Below are 26,115 nucleotides of genomic sequence, written 5' to 3'. Positions count from 1 at the left end.
TCTTCAGTATTCTTGCCTGGAAAAAAATCTCATGGACAGAGGAGCCTGGCAGGCTACAGTCCATACTATCGCAAACAGAGCTGGACGCAACTGAATGACTGAGCACAAACGCAATACTGGTCTGCGTTGTATGCGGTAATGCATACCCCAGCAAGGACGTCTAACTCTGGAAAGACAGTTCCCTTCCACCAACAGCAATTGCTAGGCATGTTCTCAGCTCTGATCCCTCAGTGAGTATCAGTCCCAGCAGCTAAGGGAATCAAGACTGAAGGAGCATCTGGTCAACTGATCTGTGGTTCTTCTTCAAAATCCCTACCTAATTATAACATCTCTTCCCCATTTTACTAGGTAATTAGAAGTTTGGCACCTGCAATACAGACATTCAGTAACATTTTTGAAGTACTAACTGCAGATCCAGCTGGTATCTTAAGATGCTGTCTAAGACTGTCTTTCTCTGCCCTTTTAATTTTGATGTGTCCAGCTGTTCCTCCACGTTAGGTAACTGGACTTATCAACATGCCTTGCCATTTGTTTGCTTTCCCATTCTGTCTGTTTTATTTTTCTCACTTATCTTTTGTGATGCAGTCAATAGTCCTCCTTTTCTCTTATGGGTGCACGTGCTAAATCACTTCAGTTGTATCTGACTCTTTGCCACCTTTTGGACGGTAGGTCACCAGGCTCCTCTGTCCATGGGATTCTCCAGACAAGAATTCTGGAGTGGATTGCCATGCCTTATCTTCTCAACCCTAGGACTGAACCTGAGTCTCTTTTGTCTCGTGCACTGGCAGGCACATTCTTTACCACTAGCACCACCTTTTGTCTAATGTGACATTTATGCAATCCTAAGTGTCATGAGTTATGCAAAATCGCAAAATAAAAAACACAGAGCTCATGGGGGAAAGGAGTTTGCAGCACAGCTTAATGACCTTGAAAATAAATAGAATACTAATAAAAATGGTAGCATAGGTTTACCCATGTTAAATGGTTAAGAATTGCATAACTGCTATGATAAATGTTACTCTTTACCTTGAAAAAGATGTGAAGTTTGCTTGTTAAAGTGGGTGTCGGAAAGGGTATAACTGTGAGCTGTTGTGAAATGGTGGAGGGAGGGGTAAGTAAAATCGGACAGGTGTAACAGATATGGATGAGTTAACCCATTCTGCTCCGTGAAGTGTGAGGTTGCTGTTCGATGCTTGAGAAATGAGCATGTGTGGCATTTTGATTAATACATTCCTGCACTGATTGATTCAGCAAGGTCTGGTTTTCTGTGGTCAGCCAGTGATTCTCAAGAATGAGATTGTTCATAAGAAAGCACAAATTACATTATGTTCAAATTGTTCCTTAATGTATTTGTCATGCTAGAACAAATTCGCATTTCTCAAACAAGCATTCTAGCAGAATTGATAATACTTTTTTTGCTTTCTCTCCATTCTTTCTTATTTCTGCTTGATTGTGATCTTTTTCTTTTAGCACTTATTTCTCCCCAGTTCCTGCACTGTCTTCACCACAAAACTCCAGGGCAGCTTGGCTGTAGGGCATCGTTCTGAAGACATGGATCAGCCTTGTTTCCAGGCAGCCCCTTCAAAAAGAGGAAAAATCAGTCTCAAATTATTTAAACTCTTTCAGCCTCTTTCCTGTGGATTGTGCACACTCATGACTTTTATGTTGATAGCAATATAGAAAGCAAGACTTTTCTATGCCTTGCCTTTGTTCCAACGAGGTCAGATTCACAATAGGAATAATCTTATTTAAAAGAAAAATGTTGTGTAAGCTCTTTTACTGAGTGTCATTGAAAATTAATTGCAAATTCATAAAGGATCTTGAATAAAAAATAGAAAATATTACATAGTTTCTTACTAATGATAGGCTGTGTTACATAAATACACTATTTTATAATAAATTTCATATGTAATTGATTAAAAATAGCCGCCACTTACTGAATGTTTAGGGTTTACCTGTGTTTTGTGCTAAACTATGTATAACATGTATATAGTAGCTTCCAGTTCAAATGTGCCTTTTAACCTATTTGAAAATTACTGGTCTACTTTTATATTTTAATGTCAATTAAGAGTTTTCTCAGAAGCTTAGTTTTCCTCCAAAGTTAGTTCTATTAGAGTTCTTACTGTTCAGTATGAAATCTTTATCAGCCTTAGATCTTTAAGTTCATGGATTTCAAATTAAAAGAGGTAGATAATTCTAAGTGTCATTTCTTTCTCTTTTCCCACAGCGATTGTCCAATGGTTCTATAGACTCAACTGATGAAACAAGTCAAATAGTCGAACTACAAGAATTGCTTGAAAAACAAAACTATGAAATGTCCCAAATGAAAGAACGTTTAGCCGCCCTTTCTTCCCGAGTGGGAGAGGTGGAACAGGAAGCTGAGACAGCAAGAAAGGATCTCATTAAAACAGAAGAAATGAACACTAAGTATCAAAGGGACATTAGGGAGGTAAGTGATTCATAAGACTTTCAGTCTCTGCTTCTTAAATGCTGCCTCTGAGATATTTTTCCATAATTCCCACTAATGGCATATGCGCGTATATTTTCTCAAAAGATCATAAATTGGAATACATTATGTTAGTTATGAAACTTATTCACTAAGGCAAAAATAGTTTATTTCATCACTCCTCTAAATATGTACAGAAAGAAAATGTTGGTAGCAAGTCTCAGAAGTAATAAAAGCTATCGTTTTTTAATGAATTTTTAAAAGTTTAAGCTGTTAATTTTAAATAACCCTAGATTTGGGTATGAATAATGAATTGCTCTACTCTTAGCAGATGGGAATACCCACAGACATTACTTTAAAAACTTCTCTCTTATTTTGGTTTTGTATCTATGAATGTGAATGTACATGTGTGACGGTAGAAACCTTTCTTTTTCTATTTATTCAGTTCTTCCTAAACGTAACATCACTTCATCTATTTGAAAAAGAGTGCTTCATGGCAAAAGTTACAAGGAGATGTCTTATTTGTGACATTGCCGGATCATCTTACCAACTAAAGTGCAAAGTTTAGAATCTTCACTTTATCACTCTATTTAATTAAAAAGAAAAATTATCTACATTTATGAAATTTTTATGATTTTCACATTTTCCATTTTACATGTTCTTTTAAATCATATTTTTAATTTTTTATCTTTTGTGTTTCATTTATTAGCTATTATTGGAGTTGATTCTGTGTATCCAATTCTTTCCTTCCCATTCTCCTCTGAGCCCCTTTTATCTGTCATACTTTCGCTTCCACAGTCCCATCAAAACAGTTCTTATTTAGTTTAACTTCCATGTTGCTAAATCCAGGAGCCACTTCTCAGTCCTTTGAAGCACTTGATCTAATTCCTAATGCACTTTTTCTTCCTGTTAATAGCATACTACACTCTTCCTGATTTTCCTGCATTTTTGCTTGCTACCCCTGTCTCAGACTCCTTTACTGGCTCTGCTTCTCATCCCCAACTGTGGAATGCCTTCCCTCCTCAATCAGCCTTAGCTCCCCTGGTAAATTCATGCTGTTTAATAGCTCCAAAAACTACCCGTGGCCTTATGATTCCCAGTTTATATCTGCAGCTTATCCGTCTCTTCTGATTTCCAGATGCCTGAATCTAGATCTCTAGTGCATGTCTCAAAATTAACATCCTCAAGACTGGTTTATTGATATTCCCTCTAAAAAGTCGGACTTACTTGCAGCCTTCCTTATCTCAGCTGATGGCAATACTACTATTGGTGCTCAGACCAAAAACCTTGGAACTGTCCTTGGTACCTCTCTTTCACTCACACTGTATTTGATTCATCCACAAATCTTACTACTTCCAACTTCAAAATGGTTTGTCACACGACCTCTTGCCACAGTCTTCGTGGCTCTTTCTTATTCCACACAGCAATCATCTCACTGGAGCATCATAATAGTCTGTACTCAGCACTGCAGCCTGAGTAACCTGTTACCGTGTAAGTCAGCGCAAGTCACTTTCTCCTTGAAGCTCTTCAATGACTACCTATCCTACTTATAGTAAAAGCAAGGTCCTTGCAGTGGTCTACAATCATGCTATCTCCACTACCACCCTCTGACCTCCTGGAACTCTACTCTTTCACTTTAATCCATTCAATTCAGTTACTGTGGCCTCTTAAACAAACCAGATCTCTTCGGTTGCATTTTCTTTTCCTTCTGCTTTTTACTCAAATGTCTTCTCAGTGGAGTGTTCTCTAAACCTAGTTTATAAATATGCACTCTTCTTCTTTCATTTTTTAAAAATCTCACAGAATTGCTGCCATCTGACAACAGCATATACTTTACTGATTTACTTGTTTGTCATATGCCTCCTTCTCCAGTGTACATAAATATTCATAAGAGCTGGGATTTTGTGTTTTGTCTAGTTTTGTTCATTGGTCTATTTTAATCACATATACAACTATTGAGTATATAATAGGCACTCAAAAGCTCTTTGTTGAAAGAATGGATATTTATGAGTGTTTGGTGTAAACATCGAAAGGCATAGATGAAATCAGAATATGTCTGTAAACAATGCCTACTATCTCAGAGTAAGATAGATGATCCATGAAGTGAGAGACCAATCTGCCACTGCTTAGATAATGATTTTTTACTCCCTATGCCTTTATATTGGAGAAGGAAATAGCAACCCACTCCAGTATTCTTGCCTGGAGAATCCCATGGACAGAGGAGCCTGGCAGGCTATGGTCCATGGGGTCATATAGAGTAAGACCTGACTGAAGTGATTTGGCATGCATGCCCGCCTTTATATGAATTAATGGTTCACAAATGCATCTCTCATCTTCCTCCTTCTACCACTCAAACTCAGAGAAGTTATAAAGTAGGTGAAGTGTAACCTCTCCTCTATATTACTGTCATGGAACGCTAAGATTTTTGAGCAGTAAACCACCAGGGCCATTTCTTGAACTTTTAGTCATTTTCTATTTCTTCATCTCTTAGTCCCACAGAATTAGCAGTGTTTTGTTTTGTTTTCACTTAACATTCACCTGTTCTATTTACACTTGTTTGGACCATAGCCCACCAGGCTCCTCCGTCCATGGGATTCTCCAGGCAAGAATACTGGAGTGGGTTGCCATTTCCTTCTCTAGAGGATCTTCCCAACCCAGGGATCAAACCCAGGTCTCCCGTATTAAAGGCAGACACTTTAACCTCTGAGCCACCAGGGAAGCCCCTACACTTGTTTAATCCAGTGTCAACCTAGACAGCATATGATCAACCTAGACAGCATATTCAAAAACAGAGACATTACTTTGTCAACAGAGGTCCATCTAGTCAAGGCTATGGTTTTTCCAGTGGTCAAGCATGGATGTGAGAGCTGGACTATAAAGATAGCTGAGCACCGAAGAATTGATGCTTTTGAACTGTGGTGTCGGAGAAGACTCTTGAGAGCCCCTTGCACTGCGAGGAGATCCAACCAGTCCATCCTAAAGGAGATCAGTCCTGGGTGTTCACTGGAAGGACTGATGTTGAAGCTGAAACTCCAATATTTGGCCACCTGATGCGAAGAGCTGACTCATTTGAAAAGACTCTGATGTTGGGAAATATTGAAGGCTGGAGGAGAAGGGGACGACAGAGGATGAGATGTTTAGATGGCATCACCGACTCAATGAGTTTGGGTAAACTCTGGGAGTTGGTGATGGACAGGGGAGGCCTGGCGTGCTGCAGTCAAGAGTCAGACACAACTGAGCAACTGAACTGAACTGAATACAGTGTCACTCGCAGATAGAGCCCAGTATCCCCAGCTACCTGTTTCTTATGATCTATGTAAAAATGAAACTTTGATTCTAAATAGTCTTTGGACATAGATGACAAAAAGTTGAGTCAGATTTAAAATATCAGTCCCATATCTGATGCCGGATATTTTTGTTCAGATTAGGAATTCCTTTCAGTAGCTAAGGTGTGTTCTGCTTCCACAAGGAATTCTTTTAAAATATAACTATTCTTATCAGCTCTATAATTTCTGTGTAGTTATAATTTAGAAAGGTTTCATGAGAAAGGAATATTTCTCATCATTTACATTTGAGGGAGAGTGGTGCAAACACAAATGCTTCCAGAGCCCAGGCAAACACTATAAGTGTATGAAAAGGAGCTGCATATAGTAGGAAGTGATAGGGTTAATGATATCTAGACAAGGAACCTATATTCTACCTGTCTTTGGATGCATCGTGTGTGTGTGTGTGTGTGTGTATTAAGGACACTGTGAAGGCCAAATAAATTATTTCCCGTAAGATCCAGGTCACAGGCCCTGGGGCTCTGGTTTGCTGCTAGAAATCACTTGAGAAGCAACCTTGGAATCTATTCCAAATACAGTATGTTTAATTTCTTTAATTTTTCCTGTCCTATAGGGAAGATACTTCTAATCGTGCCCTTTTACTCAGGTTATGTAAATAACTTGTCCAAGGCCTACCCACTGTTCTCCCAACACACCACTTCCCCACTTCCCAGCACCATAAAGAATGCAAGACTATTCCAGCTTCAGAATCTGTGCTTCTTCCACTAGGAGTAGTTTTAAAATCAGCAAAATGCAATCATTTATTCAGAGATAGCAGCCATCAAAAAGAATGCAGCTCACTGTAACTACTTCCTATATTACCAAGCTTTTTACCTTTTCTGTATTCAAGAAAATATGAAAATCATGTACTTTCAAAAGGTACCATATAAACATTAAAAATTTCAGACTTTGCTTTGTATCCTTGTCTACTAGCTTGCAAGCTACAAAGACTACTAGCTTGCAACATTTTTAAGTAGAAAACAAAACAAGGTGATTCTCCTTGCTAACTCTATAGTGCTGCTAACACAGTGTCATTTATATATGATATATGCAATAAATACTTGACTAATTAAGAAAAAAGTAGAGAATAGGAAAAATTGACCATAAAATTAAATACTGCCATGTGGTTGCTGTGCATATGCATAGTCAAATATATCTGAAAAGGATCATGTGCTTATCTTTCATTAATGGTTTCAGACTATATTTTAGCAAATATTCTGTGTCAAGAATAAATCTATTCAAAATTTATTTTTGTTTGAAGTTTCATCTTAAGTGCTCCTTAAATTGACTGTGGCCTGTTAGAGTAGGGGCTTGGTTGAAGCTTTGCACAGGACTCACACTGGAAAATATAGTCAGTCTCATGATGAATTACCTCTCCACTCTTTAAAAAAGGCTACTATTTAATAAGTAATAGTAATATCTCATTGAACACATTGATAAGTAAAGAGTTAAAATTTTCTGTGAAGTATTTCAGTTATATTTTGTTTTATGAATAAGACAGCTCATCACTGTAACTTCTTAAGAGCTCTTTGAATGTTCACTAAGGGATTATATGAATGAGTACATATAATTTAATCTTTTCTGTTATCTGAAACATGGAGTTATATTTTTTCACTTTAGTAACTCTGTTATTATAGAATTACATTTATTTGATATAATAAAATATAGTTTATAACCTTCAAATCAAGAGAAAATTAATTATGCAGTTTTTCTCTCTTTTTTAGGCTAAGTTTTCAGGAACTAGGAAAAGCTTTCTTGTTTGGAATTTCTTAGTAATACGCAGGGAAAAGATATTTCTCCAACTTGTAAATTCAAAACTTATTTTTGGCAGCACAGCCTGCAGTTATAAATTGAACCTCCTTCAATGAATCATTGAATTAAAAGTGAAATACCAGAGTCCCATCCAATGACTGTTACATGTAGCATATGTCATAGTCAGATCAGCTATTAATAATTGTATGTATAATATTAATAAAAATAATACATAAATAATAATTAAAAGCTATTATTTATTGAGTCGGTATTGTACATGATAATTAAAAAAAAGCTAGCATTTACTGAGTGTGTATTATATATAGGACATCAAAAGCACTTACAATATTATATCATGACAGTGTTACATAGTAGGTATTAATATCCCAACCAAAGACCAAATTTTAAGAAAAAGAAGATGACACATAGAAAAATAAAGCAATGCTTACCTAGAACAGAGCTGCTGCTGCAGCTGCTGCAGCTGCTGCAGCTGCTGCTAAGTCGCTTCAGTCGTGTCTGACTCTGTGCGACCCCATAGATGGCAGCCCACCAGGCTCCTCTGTCCCTGGGATTCTCCAGGCAAGAACACTGGAGTGGGTTGCCATTTCCTTCTCTATTGCATCCATGCATGCTAAGTTGCGTCAGTTGTGTCTGACTCTGCGAGGCCCTACAGACAGCAGCCCACCACGCTCCTCCATCCACAGGATTCTCTAGGCAAGAATACTGGAGTAGGTTGCCATTTCCTTCTCCAAGAACAGAGCTAATAAGTATCAAAAACTAGGATTAAAAGCAAGTATATGCTATACTTCATAGTCACATTCTGAAGAAGCACATGTATGCCTTTAACTGAATTTTGTAAGACATTTATATATGTCAACTAGGTTTAGACTTTTTTCTTGAGCTGCAAAATTGACATAACATCCCAGAGTTCTGAATGAAAATGAAATTAACACTACGATATATAACAATACAATTAACAATTGTAGGCACTCTGAAGGAATACTCTGAAAACCCTACCATCATTGGACTAAAAAATATAGAAAATAGAGTTTAAATTTTAAGGAAAAGTTTTTTAAATAGTAGCTTCTGTTTGGATGCCTATGATCTAGGGAAGTGTATACTGTTGAAAAAAATAATTTGGATAATTTTTGCCAAATTGATGGATTAATTGAGTTTCACACTTTTGAACATTAGTATAAACATAAATAACCAAGTAGGTGTTAATTGGGTCTTGAAGTTCAGCAGGATAAGGTAGTCAAAGAAGGCAACAATGCCTAATTTCAATCCTTTTAGCCATTACTTTTGGTATTTCTCTCTTATTTAAAATTAACCTAGATGTCTAAGAAAATTATCAGCTGTGGTTTTAAAGACTGAAATGCTCTGAGACTCGCTGAGCAAAAAAAATGTTACCTTTATATTAATTGTTGTTTGACATTTCGTAAATTCTTAAAGGCTTCTGTGAGAGGTATTTAAAGTACTTTGAGACCTGGTTCATGCGCTTCAAAGGTTTGCCTATAAAAAAGAAGTATTACTAGTAGTTGTAGTAGTTATGAAAGAAAGGAGATCTAACAGAAACCTTTAAGTGCTTTATGATTTGAAAACAAAACAAAAAATCACTTTGCCATATTCTGCAGGAAGGAAGACATGCTGTTGCGCTTCTGCTTTGGATATGGTTGTGATCGCTTACCTTTTGTGCCTTCATTCTGGGTGTGTACACTCTCTAGGAGTGAAGGTGGGGTCTGAGACTATTGCAGCTTTATAGCTTCCACAGGCAGACAAGTTTTCAGAGGAGTGCCACTGTCTTCTACAACTGCTTCTAGTCTTATATAACTGCCTGTGTAAGTGATATTTATTGAAGACAGTACTAAAGAACTGTATTTTATATTTGAGGCATGTAATTTCTAAACTAGAGTAGGTCAAAATCCTGTTAACTTAAAACAGGTATAGAGAACAGTTTTGATATGATCATAAAACCAGTTCTTACCATTTAAAAGTTCTTTACCTTTACTTTAAAAAGAACCAACTTTCTGAAAGGAAACTTTCACTGACTTCTTTTTTTCAGTGAGCTTAAAAAGCCCCATTAGTATGTCAGTTATAACTTCCTTTATACCAGTTTAGTGTGATAAAGTATAATTTTCCAATATGAAATGCTGGCTTAAATAAATTTGACTTTGGATACAAAGGGTATATTTTAACATAGGTAGTTTTAGCAAACAACTGTGTTGCCTTTTGATAAGCTTAAAAATTATTTGGACTAATAGGTGATAGGATTGAGGATTTTGCTATTACTAAAAGAATTCCCAAAAGAACAGACATTTTAATGAAAATAAAATTTAAAAAACATGTTTTTATATATCATGAAAGCATGCTTGTAAAAGAAGAGCCATATCAATGAATTTATTTCTCTAAAAATATGTTTGTTACTTAGAAATAGCAACTGATGTTGAATTATTCACATTATTACATTTGCGGTAATTTGTTAAAATAAAATGCCAACAGTTTGGTATATGTGTTTTGTGAGGTCTAGAAGAGTCTTGCCTGGAAAATCCCATGGATGGAGGAGCCTGGTAGGCTGCAGTCCATGGGGTCGCTAAGAGTCGGACAGGACTGGGCGACTTCACTTTCACTTCTCACTTTCACACATTGGAGAAGGAAATGGCAACCCACTCCAGTGTTCTTGCCTGGAAAATCCCAGGGTCGGGGGAGCCTGGTGGGCTGCTGTCTATGGGGTTGCACAGAGTCGGACACGACTGAAGGGACTTAGCAGCAGCAGCAGCAGCAGCAGCAACAGCAGAAGAGTTGTATACTTTAAAAATAAAGCAATTCCTTTCAACAACTTTAATTATAAAACTACAACTGTTAATGAAATAAAACCTTTCTGTATATAAATTGATATGATTTAAGAAATGTGTATGAGCTTCCCTCATAGCTCAGTTGGTAAAGAATCTGCCTGCAATGGAGGAGACCCCGGTTTGATTCCTGGGTTGGGAAGATCCGCCGGAGAAGAGATAGACTACCCACTCCAGTATTGGTCTTCCCTTGTGGCTCAGCTGGTACAGAATCCACCTGCAATGCAGAAGACCTGGGTTTGAACCCTGAGTTGGGACGATCCCTTGGGGAAGGGAAAGGCTATCCATTCCAGTATTCTGGTCTGGAGAATTCCATGAACTCTGTAGTCCATGGGGTCACAATGAGTCGGACACGACTGACCAACTTTCACTTTCACTATGTCTTACTATCGTACAATATGAGGATTTTATCTGTTTTGTTATTTCATTTTCTTTCTCTTCCATCCATCCTTCCACTATACTCATCTCAAAATCACATTCCATGTTATTGTGTGAATGTGTGTGTGTGCTCAGTCATGTCTGACTCTTTATTATGTTCATCATTATGACTATGTAAATAGTGTCCACAAATGATCCAAGTAGTGGTTTTCAATAATAATATTTTCTTTTGAACAGCTTTCTGTTTCTCTAGGATTTTATTAATTACCTGATAAATTAATTTGCTTACTAATTTTTAGAGCTATGATGAATCTTCCCACCCTCTCCAACAGTTTGGTTTCATAGTTTCAATTCAGTTATGGACAGTGGTCAAGCAAATGATTTATCTTTTTTATTTTTATTTTCTTTGAATCATCTCTTTTTCCTCTGCCCTCCACCTTTAATGTATACCAAAACTTTTATAAGCCTGTTTCATTATTTCAGCTATTGTTTTGAGATTTATCAGCTTGAAAATTCAAGAGAAAAAAGTGATCAAGATCTCTACAGTAGAAAAAGCATAAAGCCAGAATACATATAATGAGTAAACTTTGAGGGAAGGCAGAATACCTGTTTTAAAATGAAAGGTAGAAGTTAAGGATGTGTGGGTGTAGTTAAATTTCCAGATGCTGGTGAGGGAAGTTCAGGATGTTGAAAAGCTGTCCATTTAAGGGCTTCTATTTATTTTGGAGGGCTTCCCTGGTGGTTCAGAGGTTAAAGCGTCTGCTTGCAATGCAGGAGACCTGGGTTTGATCCCTGGGTCGGGAAGATGCCCTGGAGAAGGAAATGGCAACCCACTCCAGTACTCGTGCCTGGAGAATCCCATGGACGGAGGAGCCTAGTTGGCTACAGTCCACGGGGTTGCAAAGAGTCTGTGGGTGTGGCAGGACTGATTCTGCCTGTAGGAGAGTAACAGAGACTGGTTAGGAACAAGTGATTAAAGAGACCTTGATACTAATATATGGAAACTACCGCTATCTCCTCAGTTTTAGGCTTTTTATACAAAAATGGAGAAGGAAATGGCAACCCACTCCAGCTTTCTTGCCTAGAGAATTCCATGGACAGAGGAGCCTGACAGGTTGCAGTCCATAGGGTCGCAAGTGTCAGACACAACTTACAGACTAAACCACCAACATGTAAAAGCATTTTCTGAATTATCAGAAAACCACACCAAGCCCAAGGTGTTCACTTCTGTAGCTGATTTTCCCCAATATCTCAAATATCAGGTTATCTGCCTATTAATAAATTCTTATCTAGGCTCTTTGGATGATAAAATTATGTCTATGTTATTTGTCAATTATATGGTTTAAAATTATTGCTTAATGTAATATTGAATATTATATTTATAAATAGTATTTAGAATTATTGCTCCTTTTGCACAAATAGTTGATTTTTCCCCTAGAGATCTGTGTTCATTGAAGTCTCTAAATTCTTTTTTAATTGAAATATATCATATTCCAATGAAACAAGGGAAATGGTTAAGTTCCAAACTAAATTTGTCAATTCATTTGTGAGTGTGACTCATATACTTTTTATTTCATTTTTGCCTTCTCTTTTAACCACTGTTATTCTTATTTATACATGAAGATAAGGATACTAATGATATTTATTTATTTATTTTTAATTAATTTATTATTTTTTTAACTTTTCAATATTGTATTGATTTTACCATACATTGACATGAATCAGCCATGGGTGTACACGTGTTCCCCATCCTGAACCCCTCTCCCACCTCCCTCTCCATCCCATCCCTCTGGGTCATCCCAGTACACCAGCCCTGAGCACCCAGTATCATGCATCGAAATTGGACTGGTGATTCATTTCACGTGTGATAATTTACATGTTTCAATGCTATTCTCCCATATCATCACACCCTCACCCTCTGCCACAGAGTCCAAAAGACTGTCTAAACATCTGTGTCTCTTTTGCTGCCTCGCCTACAGTGTTATCATTACCATCTTTCTAAATTCCATATATATGCATTAGTATACTGTATTGCTGTTTTTCTTTCTGGCTTACTTCACTCTGTATAATAGGCTCCAGTTTCATCCACTTCATTTGAACTGATTCAAATGTATTCTTTTTAATGGCTGAGTAATACTCCATTGTGTATATGTACCACAGCTTTCTTATCCATTCCTCTGCTGATGGACATCTAGGTTGCTTCCATGTCCTGGCTATTATAAACAGTGCTGCAATGAACATTGGGGTACACGTGTCTCTTTCAATTCTGGTTTCCTCAGTGTGTATGCCCAGCAGTGGGATTCCTGGGTCATATGGCTGTTCTATTTCCAGTTTTTTAAGGAATCTCCACACTGTTCTCCATAGTGGCTGTACTAGTTTACATTCCCATCAACAGTATAAGAGGGTTCCCTTTTTTCCACACCCTCTCCAGCATTTATTGCTTGCAGACTTTTGGATAGCAGCCATTATGACTGGCGTGAAATGGTACCTAATTGTGGTTTTGATTTGCATTTCTCTGATAATGAATGATGTTGAGCATTGTTCATATGTTTATTAGCCATCTGTATGTCTTCTTTGGAGAAATGTCTGTTTAGGTCTTTGGCCCACTTTTTGATTGGGTCGTTTATTTTTCTGGAATTGAGCTGCATAAGTTGCTTGTATATTTTTGAGATTAATTCTTTGTCCATTGCTTCATTTGCTAGTATTTCTGCCATTCTGAAGGCTGTCTTTTCACCTTGCTTATATTTTCCTTTGTTGTGCAGAAGCTTAGGTCCCATTTGTCTATTTTTACTTTTATTTCCAATATTCTTGGAGATGGGTCATAGAGGATCCTGCTGTGGTTTATGTCGGAGAGTGTTTTGCCTATGTTCTCCTCTAGGAGTTTTATAGTTTCTGGTCTTACGTTTATATCTTTAATCCATTTTGAGTTTATTTCTGTGTATGGTGTTAGAAAGTGTTCTAGTTTCATTCTTTTACAAGTGGTTGACCAGTTTTCCGAGCACCACTTATTAAAGAGATTGTCTTTTCTCCATTGTATATTCTTGCCTCCTTTGTCAAAGATAAGGTGTCCATAGGTGTGTGGATTTATCTCTGGGTTTTCTATTTTGTTCCATTGATCTATATTTCTGTCTTTGTGCCAGTACCATACTGTCTTGATGACTGTGGCTTTGTAGCAGAGCCTGAAGTCAGGCAGGTTGATTCCTCCAGTTCCATTCTCCCTTCTCAAGATTGCTTTGGCTATTCAAGGTTTTTTGTATTTCCATACAAAGTGTGAAATTATTTGTTCTAGTTCTCTGAAAAATACCATTGGTAGCTTGATAGGGATTGCATTGAATCTGTAGATTGCTTTGGGTAGTACACTCATTTTCACTGTATTGATTCTTCTGATGATGATATTTATTATCTTCATTTGAAAATTCCTATGCAATTTGGAACTATAGGTGCCAATTTTATGATTTGTAACTCTATCCATATTTGTACTTATCTCTACTGTATAACAAGCTAATTTTTTTGCCACTTCTTTTCTAAGAATACCAGTTGTGCAGTAGGGAGATTTAAGATATACTTTGTTGCGTTCTCAAAGAGACAATGATTTTTTCTAACCCAAGATGTAAGAATTCTGATAGATAAGCTGAGAAAACACATATGAAATCCTGCATCCCTTTTATGAAAAGAAAAGAATGAAATTTACCTCAAGAAAGCAATAGTTTTTTTTAAAATATATCTTACTATTTTATTTAAATGATAATAAGACAATACACAAACTGAGAATCTGATTTGATTTTTAAGTTATTTTCATTTTAGGCTATGGCACAGAAGGAAGACATGGAAGAAAGAATCACGACCCTTGAGAAGCGTTACCTCAGTGCTCAGAGAGAATCTACCTCCATACATGACATGAATGACAAACTAGAAAATGAGCTAGCAAATAAAGAGGCCATCCTACGGCAGGTTCAGTATCTCCACCTTGGTTTCCTTCTGGTCTGTATGTGTTCTCACCATTCACACAAAACATGGAGTACATAAACTATGGTATTCCTTAGCAATAAATTACTCTCTGCAATTTAGAATCAAGCTAACTAAATAGATGTGATTTTCAGTATATAAGCTAGAAATTTGTCTTAAAAATAATAAAAATAATGATTAATATTTATTTTATTTTGGATCTGGACATGAACCAGAAACTGTGCTAACATATATATATCATATATATATATATATGATATATATATATATAAAACCTCACTTAAATCCAACCACCACCTGTAAGTACAATTATTATAGTGTAAAGGATAATAATTATTATACAATTATTTCACTGAGAGTAAAGTGAGTATATTTATTATACTGAGGAAACTCAGGTTCAGAGAACATGACTGCTTTCCCAGGGTCACACGTACAGTAATTGCAGAGTCAATAATGGAAGCCTAGGTCTATCGGCTATGGAGAAGGAATGGGCAAACTATAGCCTACATGCCAAAACTATGGCTCTATTTTACAAGTATAGTTTTATCGAAACATAACCGTACCCATTCATTTAATCATTATCTCTGACTGCTTTTGTGCTACAATAGTAGAATTGAATAGGTAGATCAGAGACTTTGTGATACACAGAGCCTAAAGTATTTACTGTCTGGACCTTAGCAGAAAAAGTTAGCCAGCTTCATCTCTAGAGCCTGAACTCTCAATCATTATGATCCATTCCCTCTCCTACTCTAGCTAATGTTAAGATTTTCAGTCAATTGCTATTATGGTGCATTTGAGGTTAAAGTACTAAGTTGTATCTCACTTGTCCAAGTTAATTCTCACTATTAACTTCATTTCTTTTTGCTGTTGTTGGTAAAAGGTTTTCATTTTTTATGTGCTAAATTTATTAAGGAATATTGATAAGCGATATATGAAAACATGTGGTAGTAGTAGCTGATTTTAACTCTAGGATAAAGGCTGAAGCTCACAGCCCCTAGTGACTGGTGTTTGCTCTCCTAACTGTGACAGTTTAAGTGTCTCTTTTTTTCATCCCTGGTTCAGATAGAAGAGAAGAATAGACAGTTACAAGAGCGTCTTGAGCTGGCTGAGCAAAAGTTGCAGCAAACTATGAGAAAAGCTGAGACCTTACCTGAAGTAGAGGCTGAATTGGCTCAGAGAATTGCAGCCTTGACAAAGGTACTACGATAAAACAACTGGTCAACCTAGATATATTAATACTTATAGAAATGACTAGTAATTAAGATGGAATCTATAAAGATTTTCTTTAGGCTTTATGCAGTTTATGTTATATTGGTCTGTTGTTTAGATGACTTTTTGTATCACATATATCTTATTTATGTTGAAATGAATGATTGATAAATGAATGTGATTATTTCTTTGCCTATTTAAACATTAGCAAAAATAAAGTTTCAAGTTCTTATAGCTAATTTTCCATGGTAATATTTGTACATAAGAATAATCACCAGATATAAAAACATAATGATATTTTTAACATGGATATACATGAGACACAATAATTTAGTAAGCTTAATATAAATTGTACAGTTTTTAAAATACAGGAAGTATCATAAGCAGTTGATTTCTTTCTGATTACAGTATGAAAAAAATTTGTTAGAGGTTGAAAATTAGATTTGTAGAGCTGTAAAATCTAAAGGTATTAAATACAGAAAATGATTTTAATAGTTGAAATTTCTTCTGAACCAATAAAATCAATAATATTCTGAAGAATGTTCAGAATTAACTGCTCCATTATGGACATTAAATTCTGCAAGTATTTGCTTATTTTAGAACTTAGCAACCATTATAATGTAAAGTAAAAGTGAAAGTTGCTCTGTCATGTCTGACTCTTTGCAACCCCATGGAATAGTCCATGGAATTCTCCAGGCCAGAATACTGAAGTGGGTAGCCTTTCCCTTTTCCAAGGGATCTTCCCAACCCAGGGATTGAACCCAGGTCTCCTGCATTGCAGGTGGATTCTTTACCAGCTGAGCCAGCAGGGAAGCCCAAATGACTATTCTTAACTTTCACAGTTAAATGGAAATGGCAATTGCTTCAAAGTGTATATGCATGTCACTAGAATAAAAGTCCAGATTTTGTCACCAAAAGCATGTTTGAATTTTAATATCAATTCAAAAATGTACACGTTTTAGATGTTTAAACATTGTTGGTGAAAAGTGAAAGTGTTAGTCACTCAGTCATATCTTGACTCTTTGCGACCGCATGGACTGTAGCCTGCCAAGCTCCTAGGTCATGGAAGCTTTTTTTCATGCCATTGTAGTAAATGGCTCAGATAGATATATGAACTGCAAATGATAAACTCTGGTATTAGTGATTATCCAAAACAACTGATGCAGCAAAGTAAAAGTAGGCACACATTGTTGCTTTCAGAAAAAGCAAATGATTAGAAAGAAACAGTAAACTGATGCCTGTTCATTAAAATAGGGTAGTTAATCAGATAGTGAAAGGACAAACAGTTGACAAAGTAGAAAGTATTGGAATGGTTGGGTGTCTGTAGAGTTACTTGAAGAAGGCAATGGCACCCCACTCCAGTACTCTTGCCTGGAAAATCCCATGGGCGGAGGAGCCTGGTGGGCTGCAGTCCATGGGGTCGCTAAGAGTTGGACAGGACTGAGCGACTTCACTTTCACTTTTCACTTTCATGCATTGTAGAAGGAAAGGGCAACCCACTCCAGTGTTCTTGCCTGGAGAATCTCAGGGACGGGGGAGCCTGATGGGCTGCCCTCTATGGGGTTGCATAGAGTCGGACACGACTGAAGCGACTTAGCAGCAGCAGCAGCAGCAGTTACTGGACTAACTAGCTGAACAGAACTTTTGTCTGGTTAGGGTGATACAATGTGGATCTATAGTCACAGATCAAAGTACCATAAACCATTATGGCAGTTTCAGAAATGTATGCTTTCTAAAATAAATATAAACTTATTTAATTTGAGAAATATTTTTGAAATTATATGAAAAGTACAAAAAGATTGGTCGTATTCTATTTTTTGGAAGCATATTTTAAATTACTGCAATATGGATTAAGATACGTGTATTAGGTTTTTCATCTGAGGAATAGAAAGGATTTTTATAGTTATCTTATTGAATTGAAATATTTTAGAAGGAGTTAGGCAAATGGTTAAATAGTAAAAGTAACTTTTGTGATATTTTAGTATAAAATAGTCATCAATATTGTGTGAGTAAAATACAAGAAAGTCTAGAATCTCTCTCCCCAAAACACAACTTAAAATTCAGCAAATTTGCCCCAAATTAACCTCTAATTGATTGAGAATAAATCATAATTTAAAACATAATACTTGTTAAATGAGACTTTAATTAAATATCCCTAAGAATCCTTAATTTAGAATTTAAAAATAAAGTACGTATCTCATCTGTCTTGCCCTCCATTTAATTGTATTAAAATCATATTTGATACCTATATTCATTTATGCACCCAAAGTATTTCCTCAGTTTACTCCTACCTAATAAAACTTTACTAAAATTCTACTTCATCTAGACCTTTTGATTTCCTCCCTTTTGAGCAGTTTTCTCTCTCTTAAAATGTGTGAAGCTGCTAGAATTCACTCTGCGTGTGTTTTTTGCTATTTTCTCTACTGACTGGCTGTATATCAACACATTATTTCAGATATATAGTTTTCAGATGGCCATATTTAATTCATTATTCACGCTTCTCTGGTCCTGAGATTTTATTTTCAATGTACTCCCTCTGCTTGTAACCCTTTTATAACATTTGAAGATCAGTCTTCCAGTCTTTCAGTTGCTCTCCCAAGTTTGATGGCTAAAATAATTTTTAAGCATTTTCTTATCTTTTGTTCTCAAGACCTAAAGGGACTGTCTCTAAAACCAGCTTTAGTTTTTCATTGTTTCCATATGCATTTGTTTTCAATGCCTTACTATTATTGAACTCCATAGTCTTTTTCTACTTCATAATATTTTTGACTTCTCACTAATTTATGATGTATGCTTAATTTAAATCTAGACTCCCTATCCCATGTTTTGAATGATTTTATTAACAATCTTTCATATATTTTATTTGGTCTATATGTATTTTTTCTTTTATTATCTGCTATGTATTTTTTCTTCTCTTTGGCCCTCCTCTTTTTAATTTTAATTCCTTCTCCATTTCCAAATATATTCACATTCTTCTCAAAAGTGTTTCTTCCTGTAATTTTTTCTAAAACTTTAGCTCATTTGAAAATTGTCTTGTCACATTAAAGAGTGAAACCAAGATAAGCCCTATATCCCATCAAGGAGTCATAAAATTGCACTGTTTTTGCATGACTCTAGTATTTATATCATTTCCTTAAATTGCAGCCTTCCTCAGGTTAAAATGAACATAAATCAGTAGTGCTTGCACATTTATCCAGGGCTTGTTTAGAGATGATGTCTGAATTTACCGTTTGGTTGATAAGACAATCTTTTCTTCTGCTGGTAGTGTGTATGTATGTATGTGTGTGCATATGTGTAAAAATAGGTAGCGAAAGCTCATTTAAGGCTTTCAGAAAGTCAAAAGTTTTCAATGCTGGTGGCTAGGGATAAAATGAAAAATTTGGCTTCAGTGAGTGAATACACAACTAATAAACATTTTAGGCTCCCAATCTTTTGATTTATGATGTTTACTTCTTTAATTAAAATGCATATTCCCTCAGCAAGGACATAATTCATCTTGAATTTCATAAGGTAGTTCATCCATTTTTAGTACCAATAAAAAGTCTCAACAAAACATAGTGACTTAAACATGACAAAATTCTTGTTTAATCTCCGAAGTGAAGTTTCACAATGTTTGGTGTGTTTTTAGTAGTTAAGATGTAAACAGCTAGCAGATTTAAGGACCTTTGAAAGATATACTAACTCTACTTGTATATTGGATTGAACAGTTTTGCAAATAGAAATGTTCATACTTTGACTACCTTGAATCAATCACGACTAATTGTCATAACATTACTTGTTAAAATTTAATTTTGAGAGATTACAGATCTGTTTAAGAATTTAAAGTATATCATTTCAGTAATATTTTGACCTATACACAGTATTAATAATTGAATTATAAAATTTAAATAATATTATAAAATTGTTTTGTAGCATTTGAAGACTATGGTAGCATTCTGTACTGCTTCTGGTTGGAGATTTGGGGAGAGAAATTGTTTATTTCTTCTTTCTTCATTACTTTGCCAATTTATGAAATAAGAATATCAGAAGGAAAATCTTACAAAATGTAAATGTTGAGTTATAATCACATAAACCCATCAGTTAAATGTTAAATGTTCATTTTATAGATTAAGTTGGAATTTGTTGCATAAAATAGTACATATGCAGATGAACCAAGACGTGAATAGGTTACTATTTTTTTTCAGGTACTGCATGACATATTTATATATAGTCTCATATTTGCATAAAGTAAGTTTCTCTGATTTAGAATAAACTTATAAAATGTAATAGAATATGCTGTGGAGTTAAATGTTGTTTATACTGACATAAGGTACTTTGGCTGTTGTGATTATTTAACTTGTCATTATGATTAAAATGTTGATGTAAGTTTACATGTAATCTGCGCATAACATACTAATACAATTCAGCTATCAGCAATGTCATGTGTTGAACACTCTGCATCTGTGGTTACCTGACATTCACCTCCAAGACACGTAACTAACCTTGTGACTGGGCAAACATTCGCTCACAAAGGCACGGTGCCACCTTTTCACTTTAGGGCACTCTTTAGTTTCCATAGCAACATATCAATGCAGAATCAGTCTTGGAGTGGCCCCTCGTATCATTCAGGAAAGTTCACTCTAAGTATTCTTGTCCTCACCACACTACTGTCACTTTGGTAATTTGAGGACTTTTAATCATTTTCGTTTAAAATGTCAAATTAAGGCTATGTCTAAGAGTAGATGCTAAAGTTTTACCCCTACAACCATAGGGTATATTCAGAGACCAGAAGTCATTTTGTAAGTTTGCCACAGTTGCTGAGGAAACGCAATCCTGCTCGAATTGGAGAATACTCCAATTATTAATTAACCCCATAATAATTAACCCCAGAGCTTAGCTTCTCTGTTTTCTACAGAGTTGGGTTTATGATTAATACTTTTCCAAATTTATTTCACCTGAGATCATTGCCTTGGCCTACCCCTCAACATTGAGGTACACTGTTTCCATTATTTTTAAGTACTATAACAAACCAAAACACAAAACTTTGACAGTGTATCAGAAACATATTCTAGTGTTTGGTTTCCCATAATTCCAACTATTACATGACTCTCTCAGAGTTGCTTTATTTCGTTCTGTAGTGATCTTTCATCGCCAGCCATCACTAACCTTTCATACCTTAGGTTGGTAGCTTTTTCTTTGAGCATATCATTGTTTTTCACTTACAACCATCAACTGCATCATGTTCACCAAATATCAGTGTAGTTCTTTCCACATAAAATTCTGTCTATTAAAGTATTAAATTTGCTGTCACACTTTTCTTTTAAGCATTCTGTGCTATGTTCTGTTCAGTGTCAGTGTCTTTAGTTCTGATTTTTCAATTTTGTCCCTCTCCTTTTCCTTGACTTGTTAGTCTGATCCAACCTCTTCTACCTCATCTGATGATTATCAATATGTTATGGAAGCTAAACTACAAGAAATGATCTCCATACGTAGGAAGGTAGTCCTACTGGACTTTACTTTCTATTGCTAAATAGAATTCATCTAATTTTTTCTTTTCATTTCTAAAAATTTTGTTACTTTTTATTTATTGATAATCGACCATCTGTGCAGTTGAGTGCTTCAGGAGCTTAAGATTGGACAATGGCAGGTTTGTGTTCAAACCATGCACAGTCTGCATGTTACATTTGGCTGATCTCATTGCTCATAAATAACTCCAATGTTTTGCTGATGCTTGGATGTGACAGGCCTTTGTAGCTGACACATTTCAAGCAATGCTGTTCAGCTGCCTGTTGAAAGAAAGTTTATTTTTTGAAAACTACATTTGCAGTTGGTAGTAGCTTGCTTTACATTTTATTTCAGTTTATTTAGAGGAGAAGTCTTAACCACATCTTACGTGTCAGATGCATTCTTCATATTTCTTAACAGGCTGAAGAAAGACATGGAAACATTGAAGAACGGATGAGGCATCTCGAAGGTCAACTCGAAGAGAAAAATCAAGAACTTCAAAGAGTATGTATTTTAAGAGCCATCCCTCTCAAGCCTCAGTTTATGGATTTATACTCTACATATAAGAAATGAATGCCTTTCTTGATTATTGGTTATATTTAAAATCATATGGATATGCCCTGTGCATTAAAAAAGAGCTTCTGCCAATTTAATCAAAATAGACATAAAGTTAAATCCAATATTTAAACTAGAAAAAATATAAAAACAAACCCAAATAATTTTTAAATGATTCTTATGTTGAATTTATTTATTTGGATATAAGGCTAGGCAAAGAGAGAAAATGAATGAGGAGCACAACAAAAGATTATCTGATACTGTGGACAGACTTCTGACAGAATCCAATGAACGCTTACAGCTACATTTAAAGGAACGGATGGCTGCTCTAGAAGAGAAGGTAAAATGACCAACAGTAGAATCGCATGATTGTTAGCTATATTCTTATGATCATGCTTGTTTTCTGCTCTGCTGCAATCATAGTATTGCATAGTATTGCATAGTCAGAGGATCCATTTACTTTCTTTAATTTGAAAGGAGCCTGATACATCTTAAAAGTGAACAAATGGATTCTATAAAAATATGTAAGATCAATTTTTAAGTGAATAAAAAAGTTACATGTTATATAATATGTGTAGCATGATCATATAGACAAATGTATTGAAATGTGGTATGCTTTTGCGATGAAAGTGTTTCGTTTATTTCTCACCTGGTATGCAAAAAAGATTAAGACAAAAAATAGTGTTTTAGATATGAACCATTCAAATGTTTCAAGTATCTGAATCTGCTACTAATCTAAAAGCCAAAATGTGAGTGAGTCTATATCACCAATAAAACCAGTGTCAATCTCACCACAGAATTTAGAAATGCAATGCTTGCAGCCATATTATTTCCAAAAACAGGCTTTTGTACAATCTGCATTTTCATTGACAATTTATATGTCTCATTAATAATTGGCAACTACCAGATCAACAACAATTATGTCAGCTGGTTGCCAGTTCCATGATATAAAAAAGGTAGGGATTAAAACCCAGGTGGATAAATCATTTTGGAAATTTAGATTGAATGCCAATCACTGCTTAAACTAGACATTTCCCCCTACTCCATACATAAACCAAAACAGGAAAAATGTTTCAAGAAAATGTTAAAGAAATTTGATGAGTTTACCTATCAAGTCATAAGGCATACCTTCTTCCTATTCAGTTTCAAGTGCATACCAGTTACCAAACTCTTACTTTAATTTTACTCTATAAATTTAAAAAGAATGCATTATTGTAAATCATGCTTTGTAATGCTATAAGAAAAATATAAAGATTTTTAAAATAGTAATACTTTCATGGCAAGAATTTTTTTTAAATCTGTCATGCAAGTTATTTATACATCATGTCATGTAACATTAATTTTTAAATAGCTAAATTTTATTTTTATTTAATAATTTAATCATTATTAGAAATTGTTCATTCTGTATATGAAATAAAGGTTCAGAAATTGAATCTCTAAAATATATGATCTTAAATTTTTCTTTCTTCAGGTAATAAAAATGAGTTCATCTGAATTCTTCTCTGTGACAGCTTTGGCTAATATTTTGCTTTTTATTCACTTTTTCTCATTTAAAGAGTAAACTGATTATTTCAAATTTTAAAAATACTAAGAAGAGGTCCACAAAAATAGTTTAAAATTTAATAGTTATTTGTCAATCCAACTGTTACAAAATGACACTTCCCATTTGAATTATGTATTTCTAAAAATGTTCAAGTGTCTTGTTTAAAGATTCCATTGAAAGTTAGTTTCCATGGAAACCAAAAAAGTAAATGGTGCCAAGGAAGGAATCAGAGAAAATTCTTGAGTCATATAAAATTAATCTACACGTTGTGATTTTCTCTTTAGTTTATTAATTATTTATCTGTTCTTTCCTTTTCTGTAGAATGTTTTAATTCAAGAATCAGAAACTTTCAGAAAGAATCTGGAAGAATCTTTACATGATAAGGTATTATGGAACCTTATATTTTATCCACTTTTCTATTTCACAGTGGTGAATTTTTTTTGTAAAATAAATTTGATAATAATTTTAGGATGTTATCTTTTAAAATAGTTTAAATTTTATGTAATACATACAGAAAAGTATACATATAGAAAGAGAGCCTGATAAATTTTTACAAGCCAACACAGTAAAAATCAGCATCTTGGAAGCCACCCGTTGTTAGCCTATAATCACTACTTTTATCGTAAAAGATAATCACTATCTTGACTGCTAACAGAAAAAGAAAAATTATTTTGACTTTTTTGAACTTTATATAAAAATGTATGCACTGATTTGTGTCTCGTTTGAGATTATTTTAGCTGAAATGTATTAAATAACTATTGTTCATAACAATTGTGATAAGTTACATCTTTGCAAACACAATCTTAGTTGTAAAGTATCTGAAAAAGTCTCAGAAGAAAAAGGACAAAGCAATGAATTGTAGAGTAGCAGATGCCAAGTGCCAAATGAGGGAAATAGACAGTAAGAACTTCAGGTAAGAGAGATCACCATACACTGATGCTCTAAAGAAGGTTTCAGAAAACTTTAAGGAAAGATAGGACTGTGGTGCAAATCTTTCATATACTGTACCTGTGCCCTGATTGCAGGTGCTTAGAGTGGGGAGAGGATGAGTAGTTAGGTTTGAGATCTTAAATAATAATGGGCTTTTAAACAGTTTTACTGAAATCAGTTATTCTTATTGTAGAATACATGATAGACCAGACAGATAAGGACCAGATTATGAAATGTTAAAAGGTGTAATTGATAATGTATTTTCCTCCTTCCTTAGCATGTAAAATTCTTGTTAGCGATTTTGTCTTATTTTGTTCAGCATAGGTAAATGAATACCAAATCACTGTCTTAATAAGTGACTTATTAAATGCATGCTCAACAAAAGATGAAAGGGATGGAAATAGAGACGGATGAGAGGGAGGGAAAGAGGGAGTAATAGAGGGAAGGAAGAAACAGATGGAAGAAAGAAATGAAGGGAGAGAAGGAGAAAAAGAGATGGGGAAGGAAGGGACGGAAGATCTGACAACATATGACATTTGGAAGGTATTGGAAAAGATGAGAGGATAAAGAGAAGGAACAGTTGTACATCTAACCATATTGAATGCTACATATTATATTAATTTAAAAATAGCTATTTTGTCCCACAGTCAGGATGTACATACTCTTATCCCCTGAATGACAGGTGTATTAGAACAATTCAATTATGGTGCCTAGAAAATAGCATCTAATTCTTTCTGGAGTAGTTCAGAATGTCTACATGAAAGATGACATTTTGTCAAGCTCTTGAAGGCACATATGATCTTAACCAACAGAGAAGGGTAGGGAAGAGGACATACCTATGCAATAGCGTGGAGAAAAAACAAAGATGGTTGACTTGCTGAATCACCAGAAGTTTGCTGTGACTAGTATGTGTTTAAAGGATTAGAGTGTTACCAGATTGTGAAGTTTGGACTCGATCCTATTATGGAATGTTATGTCATTCAAAGCTCCGTGTGCTCTGGCAAGATCTTCAGAACCCACTCCCCAACCACCTACCTGAACCTTATAACTCCAACAATCTCCCCAGGCAATCAGCAATACAAATCATTCCATGCTTTACATCCCTGTTCATGTCAGTATCTAGAAGAAGCAAATCCCAGGTCATACGTCAATTCTGAATGCCATTCCATACAGCTGAACACATTTCCTAATCTAACCACATCTCCTATAATTTCTCAAATTTCCACTCAATTATCTATAACTCAAAGTCCATTATGGAGAAGGCGATGGCACCCCACTCCAGTACCCTTTTGCTTGGAAGATCCCATGGACAGAGGAGTCTGGTGGGCTGTAATCCGTGGGGTTGCTGAGAGTCGGACACGACTGAGCGACTTCACTTGTGATTTTCACTTTCCTGCATTGGAGAAGGAAATGGCAACCCACTTCAGTGTTCTTGCCTGGAGAATCCCACGGACAGAGGAGCCTGGTGGGCTGCCATCTGTGGGGTTACACAGAGTTGGACATGACTGACGTGACTTGGCAGCAGCAGCAAAGTCAATCATGAGTAAAATCCTTCTTATACTCAACTTATTTTCTTCATGATCTTGATCTCTAAAGTCCCTAGGACCATCCTTGGAAATCTTCTGTATGTTCAGTCCTTGGTGAGTTCATGGATTTTAAATACCATTTGTAAATTGAGTA

General features: G+C 35.4%; 1 protein-coding gene across 1 annotated transcript in view; it reads left to right on the top strand.

The window, feature by feature from the left end:
• The window catches only part of PPFIA2 (PTPRF interacting protein alpha 2), a 511,234-nt gene that overhangs the window by 378,814 nt on the left and 106,305 nt on the right, over window positions 1-26,115 (top strand). The window contains exons 7-12 of the mRNA XM_069584127.1: window positions 2,228-2,449; window positions 14,553-14,699; window positions 15,777-15,911; window positions 21,828-21,911; window positions 22,171-22,302; window positions 23,827-23,889. Of these exons, the coding sequence (XP_069440228.1) occupies window positions 2,228-2,449; window positions 14,553-14,699; window positions 15,777-15,911; window positions 21,828-21,911; window positions 22,171-22,302; window positions 23,827-23,889 (783 nt within the window). The remainder of the gene's footprint in view (window positions 1-2,227; window positions 2,450-14,552; window positions 14,700-15,776; window positions 15,912-21,827; window positions 21,912-22,170; window positions 22,303-23,826; window positions 23,890-26,115) is intronic.

This window comes from Ovis canadensis, chromosome 3 (assembly GCF_042477335.2).
Source record: "Ovis canadensis isolate MfBH-ARS-UI-01 breed Bighorn chromosome 3, ARS-UI_OviCan_v2, whole genome shotgun sequence".
Lineage (NCBI taxonomy): Eukaryota > Metazoa > Chordata > Mammalia > Artiodactyla > Bovidae > Ovis > Ovis canadensis.
The sequence above is the reverse complement of the archived record's forward strand: the minus strand, read 5'-3'. Positions and strand labels throughout refer to the sequence as shown.